Source organism: Lepidochelys kempii, chromosome 10 (assembly GCF_965140265.1).
Source record: "Lepidochelys kempii isolate rLepKem1 chromosome 10, rLepKem1.hap2, whole genome shotgun sequence".
NCBI classification, from domain to species: Eukaryota; Metazoa; Chordata; order Testudines; family Cheloniidae; genus Lepidochelys; species Lepidochelys kempii.
Genome location: NC_133265.1, coordinates 71,120,888 through 71,133,368, shown reverse-complemented (window position 1 = coordinate 71,133,368; position 12,481 = coordinate 71,120,888). Strand labels below are relative to the sequence as shown.

Below are 12,481 nucleotides of genomic sequence, written 5' to 3'. Positions count from 1 at the left end.
GTGCTCACCCTATCAGGACGTCTGCTGTCTGCTTACCAATCTCTTGTCTGTGTAATGATGTCACTGGAGTTACCACAAACCCCAGTCCTTCTCTTGTCAGTCTGTAAACTGATCTGGTCACCCCACTGATTGGGGACCAAGGACGAGACCCTGCTCATCTTACTCATGCCTGGAATTCAAAGGCACAACTTGAAGGTCGGCAGAACTTGGAAGGTCGGCAGAACTTGGTTGTAAATGATGCACTGGAAGAATGTTCAGCATTTAGGAAGCTCCTTCTCATTTGCTGTGTCTTGAGGGAGTGGATCTATGGAGTGAGATGCTGAAAATAAACCCAGTCTGTCCTGCAGCTTTGTCAGGCTAGACGCTAAGCTTAGCAAAGTGGCAAGTGCTCTTCTCCCACGTGCTTTTTCCTCTGAACTGATCTCTACAGGTTATTATCCGAGCACGAGGCCATTCCTCTTTGTTCCTTCCCCTGCCCTACACCCGCTCGACACATTGTATAATTTCATTTTAATTCTCTGCCCTCAAGGGATAGCCACCTAGAGATATTTAGATGGATGACAGTTACACTGTGCAGATGGCAAAACATCCATCCTCATCTCAGGCACCTGATTATTTTTAGTCATTTAATATCTTTATAGTATGGCTGCTATACCCTTCCAGGAAAATAGCTCCCCTCCCTCCTCAGTCATCCTTTTCCCACCTTATATTTGGACCTGATATTTCAGGTACAATGACTTTTAAGTTCCCTGAATACACCGTTGATTCTACACGGTAATGGGAATATAGATGTTAAAGGAACATTGTTACGTTTGCAAAGGCAAGCATTTAAAAGTCAGAAAATGTAGACGTTGGAAGATGTATGGTGAATGAGGCAGAATAGAAGAGGAAAGAGAGGGGTCTCATGGTTAAGGCTGTTGAATGCTGCCTGGGAGAAGAACTGCCTTCTACCTCTGCTTCTGCTTCTTCTGGATGCTGGGCAAGTCACTTAAACCTAACTTTACGCAGGTGGTCCCTGTGAGTGCCTCATTTTTCTCATGCCTGACCTGAGACTCTGGGCGCTGAGTTGCAGCTTTCTCAGCTACAGCTACAACTGAAGTCAATAGGAGTTGTGCTTTGCATGCAATACTCTGGTTCCAGAGCTTTGCAAACAAAAGGTCATCTGCATTTTTTAGCATGGGCAAAACAATGCATTTTCCCTAACCTCATTCCTGGACAAAGCTGAATCATTTTGGTTGAAATTTTCCAAAAAAAAAAAAAAATTCAGCCTGAAGCAGACACCCAGCATTGGAATCTTCAGCCTAAATGGTTAAAAGCTGGGAAAGGTATTAGCAACTGAAAACAGGATCTTACAATAGGAAGGATCAGACAACCTTAATAACGGGCCGTGCTACCAGTCCCCGCCTGTAATAAATGCCAGCCAGTTCTCAGGAGGCTGAGTCTGTGTGCGCTTGCAAGATCTCCAAGAAAACCCAGGTGCTGCAAGTTGTACTGATGCTCCAGGAGGTGGTACTCTTCCATCTAACCCACAACGGAACAAATGCCAGTGCAGGCTTACGGGGTGTGATGCTGCTGGGGGTAGGTTTTTGGATACGAAACAGGAAGCCTTGGTCACTTACAGTAATTAAAGACCCTCTGGCACTTTGTAAAGGAGGACTGATGTTAAGCTCTGCCGGTCTGGGCTCAGATTTTGCATAACTACCTAAATGTGCTCCCTAAATTCCCCTTGTGGCTTCAACTGGCTACATTATTCTTCCTCGTCCTTGTGCGTCGGATGTCAAACAGCTGTTGTGTTGCATATTGAAGCTGGGTGCATTTCAGAGGTGGTGAAGTCAGTCTTGTGTAAAATACTTTGTGACCATGACAAAAGGCATTCTGGAGATATAAGTCTGTAACAACAATTAGTGGGAAATAGTCGAGATAACACTACCGCCTACAAGCAAATGGAACTCAGTCGAGCCCTAAGAGATTGTGGATGCATTGTTTATATGCCATAAAGGGATGGATGTTGTTGAGAGGCAGGCACAAGATGGGGAACAAGGTTCACATCATGACACAAGCCACACTCTCAGATAATTAATCATGTGTGTAGTTACTCTATACATCTCTGTAGCATGGGGCGAAAGGGTGGCACCTTGCAGTTCAGGACCAGAACATACCAGGAAAAGTGAGCTTAAAAAAATGTCCTCAAAGGTTCATTAAAACAACGTTCTCTTTGGGAACCGGTTGTCTCTGGACTTCTGGAGAGACAGATGGTATTTTTTCTTTGTAGGGTATCAGTTCAAATTCAAAACCACTTACAATGATTTACATGGCCGCAGTTACCACAGTGGATTATGATGTATCTGCCAACTGGTGCCACTTGATATGAAAGCACACTTATCCACTAAGCAGACTCCTCCACCCGAGGCCTGGACTTGCTGTGCAAATGTGTCCTGAGTCTCTCAAAAGGACCCTTAAGGGGTGTACACAGCAGCTGATTGAGACAGCAGAAGCCATGCTGAGCTGGCCTCTGTTGGAAGTCCTTTAGCTTGGAGTTGTGTGACCAGGCTGGTAGAAGCAGATCTCAGCTGGAAGTGGTTCTTCGAGGATCTTGCAGATCATCCCAGAAAACTGTATTTCTGTGGGTTTTTTGTGTTTGTGTTTTGGATTTGTGTGTGTGTGTGTGTGTTTTGCTGAGGCCTCTTTGCTTCAGCGTCTCATGTACAGTTGCAGCAAAAGATAAAACAAAAGGCTGAGCAAAAGGAGGGGGGAGGAGGGCCCCCAGTCTCTCAGAGAGGGCAGGTGAATTCCATACATTGTTTTTGCAGCTGCATGTCAGCTTTAGCTTCCAGACCAGTGCAGTGCAGCTTCTGCTCGGTGCCTCGTGGCCAGATCAACAGGAAAGGAAAGGAGGTTTTGGCATTGGTGAGAATAAATTACCTTGAAGCAAAAAGCTGAAACGTTATGTGACTAAGTGGATTTACCACAATCTACTGCATCTGACAAACCTTCCCCACCTATCCTATCCTTCCCACACAGTATCAACCAGCTATACCTTGCTGTTCAGCCTCCACTACATTCTGCTCCATGCTCTCTTGAGATTTACCTTCACTGCCACCAGCATCTTGTCCTTGGTGGGGCTAAGGTTGTAGCACTCGGCCAAGAACACCTTCCCGAAGGCACCTTCTCCCAGTTCCCTCTTCAGAACGATGTCTCTCCTCTTAATATGCTGAACATCTGCAGAGAATGGGTTGATGGGGAGGGGAGAATGAATCCAGGTTAATGCAGGGAAGGGACAACGAGTTACATTTCTAGTGCTTTACAAGCTCTCTCCCTTTTCACATGCACCCCTACAGAGGATGCAGACTTGCAGAGTGGAGCTAGAGCTGCGCAAAATATCAGCAAGGAAAGCACTTCAAAGTCACTCGGTTTTCGCTAAAACTCACAGCAGGTTTAACAGGAGGTTCCCTAAGGTTCAGGAATCTTTCAGCTGAATCTCCCATGCTGTTTTGGGTCTGTTTGGAACCAAGCTGGACATACGTTCTGGCACCACATTCATTACATGTTTCAGTTTCACATGGTTTTGATGCCAGACCAGGTGAAATCTGAGGGTTTCGAGGGAGTTTTGCATAGAGACTTTGGGTTGGTTTAAACTCCAAAGCTCAAGAGAGATATTTGGGTGCCTGACCCCGGTGGGTCAAAATGAGGGAAATGACCTGGGAGGAGAGAAAGCACTGACTTTGTCGTGAAGTTCTGGGCAGTAAGTGGCAACGGTTTAGCAGCACCCAGCAATGCTACATAATGAAACGCAGGAAGAAGCAAACCAACAAGAATTTAGTGGGGACACTGCGGTTTACGCTCCGTCTGTTTAGGTCTTTATACGTTACCCATTGGTGCAGTATCTCAGGGGCAAATTTCCAAAGGTATTTAGGTGCCTAAAGGTGCAGATAGGCACCTAGCGAGTTCTTTGAAAGAGGCAAGGCAGGTTGGGCATTTAACTCTGGTTGAAATCAATGGGATTTAGGGCCCTAGCCCGTAGGCACTTCTGAAAATCCAATTAGGTACCTAGCTACACCTTTAGACACAGAAATGCCTTTGGAAATCTGCCCCTCAGTGCCTTCTCTTGGGGCAAATGCCCAGGCAGGCTCAATGACCACAGTGTGCCAAGCACTGTTTTCATATCTCACCCAAAAGATGGCCCTTCTAGCCTCTGCACTGCATCATGTATGCGTCCCAGTGCTTCCAAAGGGCTCTTTTATGGCTCCATGGGCCTGAGCAGTGTGGGGCTGGGAGGAAGAGGTGCCCAACCACAGCAGCAGTGTGGAAGCTTTGTGCCCGTGGAGGCCAGGAGCAGATACTGGGGGAGCACATTCCCCAGAGCCAGCTGCTTCACTGAGGCACCGGTGCACCATGGACTCTCCCCAGCTGAGCCCTAGCGTGCCGGAGGCAGAGTGATGGCAGCATTGGTGACCTCTCCCTTGTGCTCATGGACCAAATGTGGCCCCATTACGGCCATCCCCTATATGGTAAAGTGCTCCCTTCTCTCTCCCACAGAGGGGCAGCCATAATGTGACCCTCTGTTTACGGTTTCAGAGTAACAGCCGTGTTAGTCTGTATTCGCAAAAAGAAAAGGAATACTTGTGGCACCTTAGAGACTAACCAATTTATTTGAGCATAAGCTTTCGTGAGCTACAGCTCACTTCATCGGATGCATACTCTGTTTACGTGCTCCCACTTTCTTCCATAGCAAGTTGCTTTTGTATCCTTTCTTCCATTTCCCCTTGCCAAGGTGGCAGGAGGGATCTGTACTCAGTTGGCAGGATTCTCTGGTGCCCAGATTTCATGTTGGGCTGGTCTATCGAGAAGGTAAGACAACACTGAGACAGCAATTGTGGTGGCTGTTCCGAGTCATCTAGAGCATGCCATCAAGAAGGAAAGGTTACAGCCCATTACAAGTGCCCATCCCAAGTGCCATATCAACCCTGACTTAATCCAATACCTATCTGCTTCACAGGGGGACGAACACACCCTGTGATGGCACAGGCACTGCTCAATTTATCAAAAAGCCAATGCACTGGAAGAGGAATGTCCTGATGGCTTCCATACGATTAAACCTGCTAATTAGAAGCTCGCAGGCAGGTCTATAAGCTGCCATCTACAGTCCTCTTGACTGTTTGGGAAGTGAGATATGGACAGATTGCATAAGCAATGGGCCTTGTAATGAACAGCGCCCTACAGAGAATTCTCATTGACCTTTTCATTAATTGTGCACCAGGTAGAAAACTGTTAGTTACCAATATTAATACTATTAGTAACATTAAGGTATAGGATGGTAGCCACATCCCAAACGACTGGTGTGAAATCTCAAATGACAGTCGAAGACAGCAGCTCAGGTATGGGTTTCTTTGGTCTGGCTTAGTTTCAGTGTTTATGGATACCTAGATGAATCTGAAATGTCAGGTGTCTAAGTGTAAAGGGACATACTTGGGTAGGGAGAACCCCTAACCTAAAAACATTTCAAATGGCAATGAGTTAGAGATTCTTTTCTGTCCACCAAGGTATTTCCATGGGGCCCATCACAGTAGTCTACATACTAAGGATTTGGGTATAGTGATAAACCCAGTATTTCAAGTCTTGGTCCACTGTTCAGCAGCCACAAAGAGGGCTAAGGTGAGGCTGTCTCATATTGAGAGCAGTCCACAGATGTTGCGCTAGTACTTTATAAAGAAATACTCATCTGGGAGAATAGCATCCAGGTCTGGTCACCCTATCTGAAGTGAAATTGTTACAGAATCCGATGCAAAAGGCCAGTGTAGATGCTGCATGCTGTGGAGGGGCTCACATGTGAGCAGAGACTGATGGCGTTTGAGGTTATTTAGGCTAGAGGGAAGATAATTAAGAGGTGACATGACTGGAACTGAACCAAATACCCAGCACCAACCTACTGTATCTGTAGAATGAAATGAGTCTGAACTGCTAGACATGGGAAAGTTCAGGTCTGGATTTTGTACCTTCAGGTTCAGAGAGTTCAGACTTGATTTTTGCTCCATTACAAAAATACACATTTTGGATTAAAGATCCGGAGTTTGGAGCAGGGCTCTGGTGTGGGTAATTTAAACTACCAATGGGTTGTTAACATCATAACGTATGTGATATCTCTGAACATGCCAGGAGGACACACTGGAAGTTTCAGGTAAGAGGGAAGATATGTAAGAAGAATTTAAGGAACATAAGAATGGCCATACTGGGTCAAACTGATGATTAATTTAGCCCAGTATTCTGTCTCTGACAGTGGCCAGTGCCAGTTGCTTCAGGGGGATGAACAGAGCAGGGCAATTTTGAGTGATCCATCCCTGTTGTTCAGTCCCAGCTTCCAGCAGTTAGAGGTTTAGAGACACCAGCAGCATTGGGTTGCGTCACTGACCATCTTTGCTAATAGCCATTGATGGATCTATTCTCTATGAACTTTTAAAAACTTAGTTATACTCTAAAGCTTCACAGCATCTCATGGCAATGAGTTCCACCGGCTGACTGTGTGTGCGTTGTGTGAAGAAGTACTTCTTTTTATTTGTTTTAAACCTGCTGCCTATTAATTTCACTGGGTGACCCCTAATTCTTAGGTTATGTGAAGCGATAAATAATACTTTCTTATTCACTTTCTCCACACCATTCATGAATTTATAGATCTCTATATACCCTCTATGTACCCTTTATAGGAACTCTGTATACCCTCTATGCAGGGGACTGGATTAGATGATCTCTCATGGTCCCTTCCAGTCCTACGATTCTATGATTCTATCATATTCCCGCTGAGTCGTCTCTTTTCTAAGTGGAACAGTTCCAGTCTTTTTCATCCCTCCTATATGGAAGCTGTTCAATACTCGTAATCATTTCTGTTGCCCTTCTCTGTACCTTTTCCAATTCTAATATATCTTTCTTGTGATGGGGAAACAAGAATTGCACCCTGTATTCAAGGTGAGGGCGTACCATGGACTCATACCGTGGCCTTGTGATATTTGCTATTATCCCTTTCCTAATGGTTCCTAACATTCTGTTAGGTTTTTTTAAGTGCCATTGCACAGTGAGCAGATATTTTCAGAGAACGAGCTATGAGGACTCCAAGATCTTCTTGAGTGGGAACAGCAAAGTTAGACCCCATCATATTGTATGTAGAACTGGGGTTATTTTTCCCAGTGTGCATTACTTTGCATTTAACACTGAATTTTACCTGCCATTTTATCACCCACTTTAGTGAGATCCCTTTGCCACTCTTCGCACTCAGCTTTGGACTTAACTATCTTGAGTAATTCTGTATCATTTGCAAATTTTGGAACCTCACCGTTCACCCCCATTTCCAGATCATTTATGAATATGATGAGCAGCACATACCTCAGTACAGCTCCTTGGGGGACCCTGCTATTTAGCTCTCTCCACTATGAAAATGGTCAGTTTTCATAGACCATTTATTCCTATCCTTTGTTTCCTATCTTTTAACCAAAAAGAAAAGGAGTACTTGTGGCACCTTAGAGACTAACCAATTTATTTGAGCATGAGCTTTCGTGAGCTACAGCTCACTTCATCGGATGCATGCCGTGGAAACTGCAGCAGACTTTATTTATACACAGAGAATATGAAAAAATACCTCCTCCCACCCCACTGTCCTGCTGGTAATAGCTTATCTAAAGTGATCATCAGGTGGGCCATTTCCAGCACAAATCCAGGTTTTCTCACCCTCCACCCCCCCACACAAATTCACTCTGCCACCTGATGATCACTTTAGATAAGCTATTACCAGCAGGACAGTGGGGTGGGAGGAGGTATTGTTTCATATTCTCTGTGTATAAATAAAGTCTGCTGCAGTTTCCACGGCATGCATCCGATGAAGTGAGCTGTAGCTCACGAAAGCTCATGCTCAAATAAATTGGTTAGTCTCTAAGGTGCCACAAGTACTCCTTTTCTTTTTGCGAATACAGACTAACACGGCTGTTACTCTGAAACCTATCTTTTAACCAGTTACTGATCGATGACAGGACCTTCCCTTTTAACCCATGTCTGCTTACTTTGCTTAAGAGCCATTGGTGAGGGACCTTGTCAAAGGCTTTCTGGAAGTACACTATATCGGACTAGATCACCCTCGTCCACATGGTTGTTGACTTTCTCAAAGAATTCTAACCGGTGAAGCATGATTTACAAAGTCATGTTGACTCTGTCCCCATATGGCTATTCTTATGTTCTTATGAAACAAATCATGTTTATATATATGTCTGATAATTTTGTTCCTTGCAATAGTTTCAACTAATTTGCCCGCTACTGAAGTTAGGCTTACTAACCTGTAATAGACAGGTTTGTCCATGGAGCCTTTTTAAAAAATAGGCATTATATTAGCTACCCCCAAGTCATTTGGTACAAAGGCTGATTTAAGTGATAGGTTACATTCACAGTTAATAGTTCTGCAATTTATATGAGTTCCTTCATAACTCTTGGGTGAATTCCATCTGGTCATGGTGACTTATTACTGTTTAGCTGATCACTTTGTTCGAAGACCTCCTCTATTGACACCTCAATTTGGGATAGTTCCTCAGATTTGTCATCTAAAAAGAATGACTTAGGTGTGGGGATCTGCCCCATATCCTCTGCAGCGAAGACTGAGGCAAAGAATTCATGTATTTTCTCTGCAATGGCCTTGTTTTCCTTAAGTGCTCCTTCAGCAACTCCATCATCCAGTGGCAGGCTGCCAGCTTCTGATGTACTTTAAAAAATTGCTGTTAGTTTTTGTGTCTTTAGCTAATTGCTCCTCATATACTTTCTTGGCCTGTCTATTTATACTTTAATACTTGACTTGCCAGAGTTTATGGTACTTTCTATTTTTCTCACTAGGATTTGACTTCCAATATTTAAAGGATGCCTTTTTGCCTCTAATCACCTCATTTACTCTGCTGTTTAGCCTTTGCAGCATAGTTTGGTCCTCTTTTTATGGGGTATACGTTTAGTTTGAGTCTTTATTATGGTGTTTTTAAATAGTCTCTATGCAGTTTGCAGGCATTTCACCTTTGTGACAGCTCCTTTTAATTTGTTTAATTAGTTTGCCTCAGTTTTCTGTAGTTCCCCTTTTTGAAGTTAAATACTACCATGGTGGCTTTCTTTGGCATTTTCCCCCACACAAGGACATTAAATTTAATTACATTATGGTCACTATTACTGAGCGGTTCAGTTATATTTACCTCTCGGACCAGATCCTGTGCTCCGCTTTGGGCTAAATTAAGAATTGCCTCTCCCCTTATGGCTTGCAGGACTAGCTGCTCCAAGAAGCAGTCATTTGTGGTGTCTAGAAATTTTATCTCTGCATCCTGTCCTAAGGTGACATGTACTAGTCAATATGAGGATAGTTGAAATCTCCCATTATTATTGTGTTTTCTGCCTTTGTAGTCTCTCTAATCTCCCTTAGCATTTCATAATCACTGTCACCATCCTGGTCAACATATTCCTCCTGCTATATTCTTATTGTTCAGGCATGGAGTTTCTATCCATAGCAATTCTATGGTACAGTTCGATTGATTTAAGATTTTTACCTTTATTTGACGCTAGGCTTTCTTTCAAATATAATGCCATCTCCTCCCCAGTGTGACCTATTCTGTCAATCCTATATATTTTGTATCTTGGTATTGCTGTGTCCCTATCCTCATTCCACCAAGTTTCCATGATACCTATTATATCAGTGCCATATTACAGTGAGCCTCTGGAGTAGATGTCCTGTTGAGGTGGTGGTATCAAGTAGTTTTAATGGATTTAATAAAAAATTGAATGGCTCTATAAAATTTAATAAGCTAATAGAGAATCAGTTTTGTGCTTGGGAACAGTTGGCCACCCTTTCTGGGGTTCAGGAAGGAAATGTCTGCTGATCCTGTTTCCCCCGATCCCAGAATGGCCACAGGGAATTTTTCATAGTGGTGTTTTCGGCCCATATGGAGTAATAATAAATAACAGTTTCAAATGCCATAGGACTGAGCTGGTGCAGCTTACGTGAAGTTCTTGGAGACACAAAGGGCTCATGGCTGTGTTTGGTCCTACCTTGCTGTGTCAGCATGGGTTCAAAATATAAAGCAATGAAATTCATCCTGGAATTGAATGACTGGGACCTCGTTCTGCTACCCTTTAATCTGGTCTTCACTACCCCATTTTACACTGTAACTTGTAATTAATAAGGCAGCCAGAGTTGCCACCAAAGACACTATATTGCAAGGAAAACATGGGGGGTTCATCCGAATAAAGCTATTTACCTCCTCCAGGCAAAAGCTATGTGCTGCCTGATAAACAGCTGCTGTTTGCTGTTCCAGGCAGACGTGGTGTACTAAATCTGTTTATCGGTCTCTGCTGGGTTGCGGTCAGCCTTGCTAACAAGGTGTATGCAAATGGCCTTCCTGCAAGCCCTCTTTTTTTTCTTCTCCATATACCGTTAATTTACAAAAGAAAGCTAGTAAGACAATCCAAAAGAAGAATCTAGGCAAGAACCACAATAATAATTGACAGGAAAATAACTGGACTCAACAGCACTATAAGAACTTATTCAAGGCCATGCTGTACCTACAAGGACAGACACTAACACAGAGCACTGAACTAGTTGCCATAATCACAGTAATATCTCATAATTCTGGTCCCACAATTGCTAGGTTGCTATGGTGATAAACGATGTACAAAAAGATAGACAAATGGATAGAGACCCTTCAGTCATATTCTTTGTCCATCAAGAATTAATTTGTAGAAAACATTTTTGCTTCTCCCATTACCATTGTGAATAGTGCAATCGCAAAATGCCCAACAGGAGGTTAGAGGAAGTCTTAGATTTAAAAGTGTTAGAGTTGGGTAAGCAGTAGGAGGTGTGCTCACCATCACAACAGGATTTCCGCTTCCACAAGACGCTAGGCAGAAGGGTAGGGACCTTGGTTCTGCCGTGAGACCTTGTATAACCTCCAACAAACTGTTTGCAAGATGGCTGAAAGAGCATTCAGTCAGAAAAATGACTGTCTACAAATAGCACCTTGTTATGCCCCATCTTTGTTCCCTGAGTCCCTGAGTCGCACCTACTGTTATTCCAGACAAACACATTTGACTCTTATGAGTCCCTCAGAACCAACATAGCTTTTGGGGGGCAAGATGAATTCAGCTCTTCCTCACACATCAGCCTAGCATGTCCTGAAGGGGTCAATCCTGCACCAGCTCTCCAGAGATGGACTAGATGAGCCAAAAGGGCTTTTCCATCTCCAACTCCGACGGCTGATTCTATGATTCTATGCTCCTGTTGCAAAATCTCTATAGCTGGTGACAATATAAGAGGCAGAAAGAGCCCAGCTTGATTTTTTCAGATCCCAAGTGGAGTTTACAGTCTGGTAGGCATAAAAAAAAATATATAACTGAAACAGTTTGATGAGGATAAATCAGAATCTCACATAGTCTCCTTTTCACACAGCCACTTTCCTGATTATTTACATGTTTTCAAATCATTCTTCATTCTCATTATTATTATTTTAATTTCTGTGTGTTTTCCATGCCCCTTAAGATGCCCCCATTTTCCTTTTAAGACCACTCAGCTCCAATGTCCTTCAAGCAAAGGACATTATGGTATGTTGGAAAGTTGATACAGATATTATGGTGATAAGTGTGGCATGCATGTTTAGGATGGTAGGTAGATGGGTGGATAGAATCATAGACACACTAAACAGCTGCTAGGAATAGGCCTCAAACTATATAAGCAGCACAGAAAGTTATCCCTAGGCTACTGGTCTGGGCTGTTTATTCTCACTGGACTGAAACGGATTTGTGTGGCATGCACACCATCCATCTTCAACTCTCATGAAAAGGGGCCTGTTTGCTGGTATGTATTTGCTAACCTATTTTGTACCCTGCAGCTCCCGTTTCATGAATAACATGCAGCTCATTTGGGGAAACACAGAACAAATCTATGGAAATCTCTCCCCTCTCTTTCTTTTCACCTCCCATTGCATATAATTAATTTCTCCTCCTGCTGTGGAGAAGACCTTCTCAAATCCTCCCACTGGCTTCCGCTCTTTCTTCACGTCGCGTTCATGTTCCCTGTCCTTACCTTACAGGCTCTGCCCAGTGCCATCTCAACCCACATCTCTGCTTTCATTTGCCACAATGCACTCCTTCCCATTGGGCCCCCTTTGTACCTCCTCCCCGTCTTGACTTGGTCACTCTATCCTGTCGAAAACTCCCCCTATGCCCTGTTCCTCTCACTGTTCAAAACCCATTTTAAAGCTGACTTCTTGATCTCCTGAGTTCGATCACAAACTCTTTTTGGCAGGGTCCTTGTCTTTTTTATGCACTTCTAAAGTCTGGTTTACACTTCCAGTGCTATATATATATAATACTAATGCGTGACAGTTTTCCCTAAGGATGACTAATTTGCTGCAACACATCATTTATTCTGTGAATGTGGTCTTTTTCTCTGTTCACCAAAAGGTAAAGTTCTCAGAAGTATTCA

At 43.6% G+C, this 12,481-nt stretch overlaps 1 protein-coding gene across 5 annotated transcripts in view; it reads right to left on the bottom strand.

Moving 5' to 3' along the window:
• Window positions 1–12,481, bottom strand: part of NTRK3 (neurotrophic receptor tyrosine kinase 3) — a 455,727-nt gene that overhangs the window by 49,930 nt on the left and 393,316 nt on the right. For 4 of the 5 annotated variants that reach the window (XM_073304182.1, XM_073304180.1, XM_073304181.1 and 1 more), the window contains exon 13: window positions 3,089–3,219. In XM_073304182.1, coding sequence (XP_073160283.1) covers window positions 3,089–3,219 — 131 coding nt within the window. Of the gene's footprint in view, window positions 1–3,088; window positions 3,220–12,481 lie in introns of those variants that run through there. The other variant, XM_073304185.1, reaches the window with a different exon arrangement.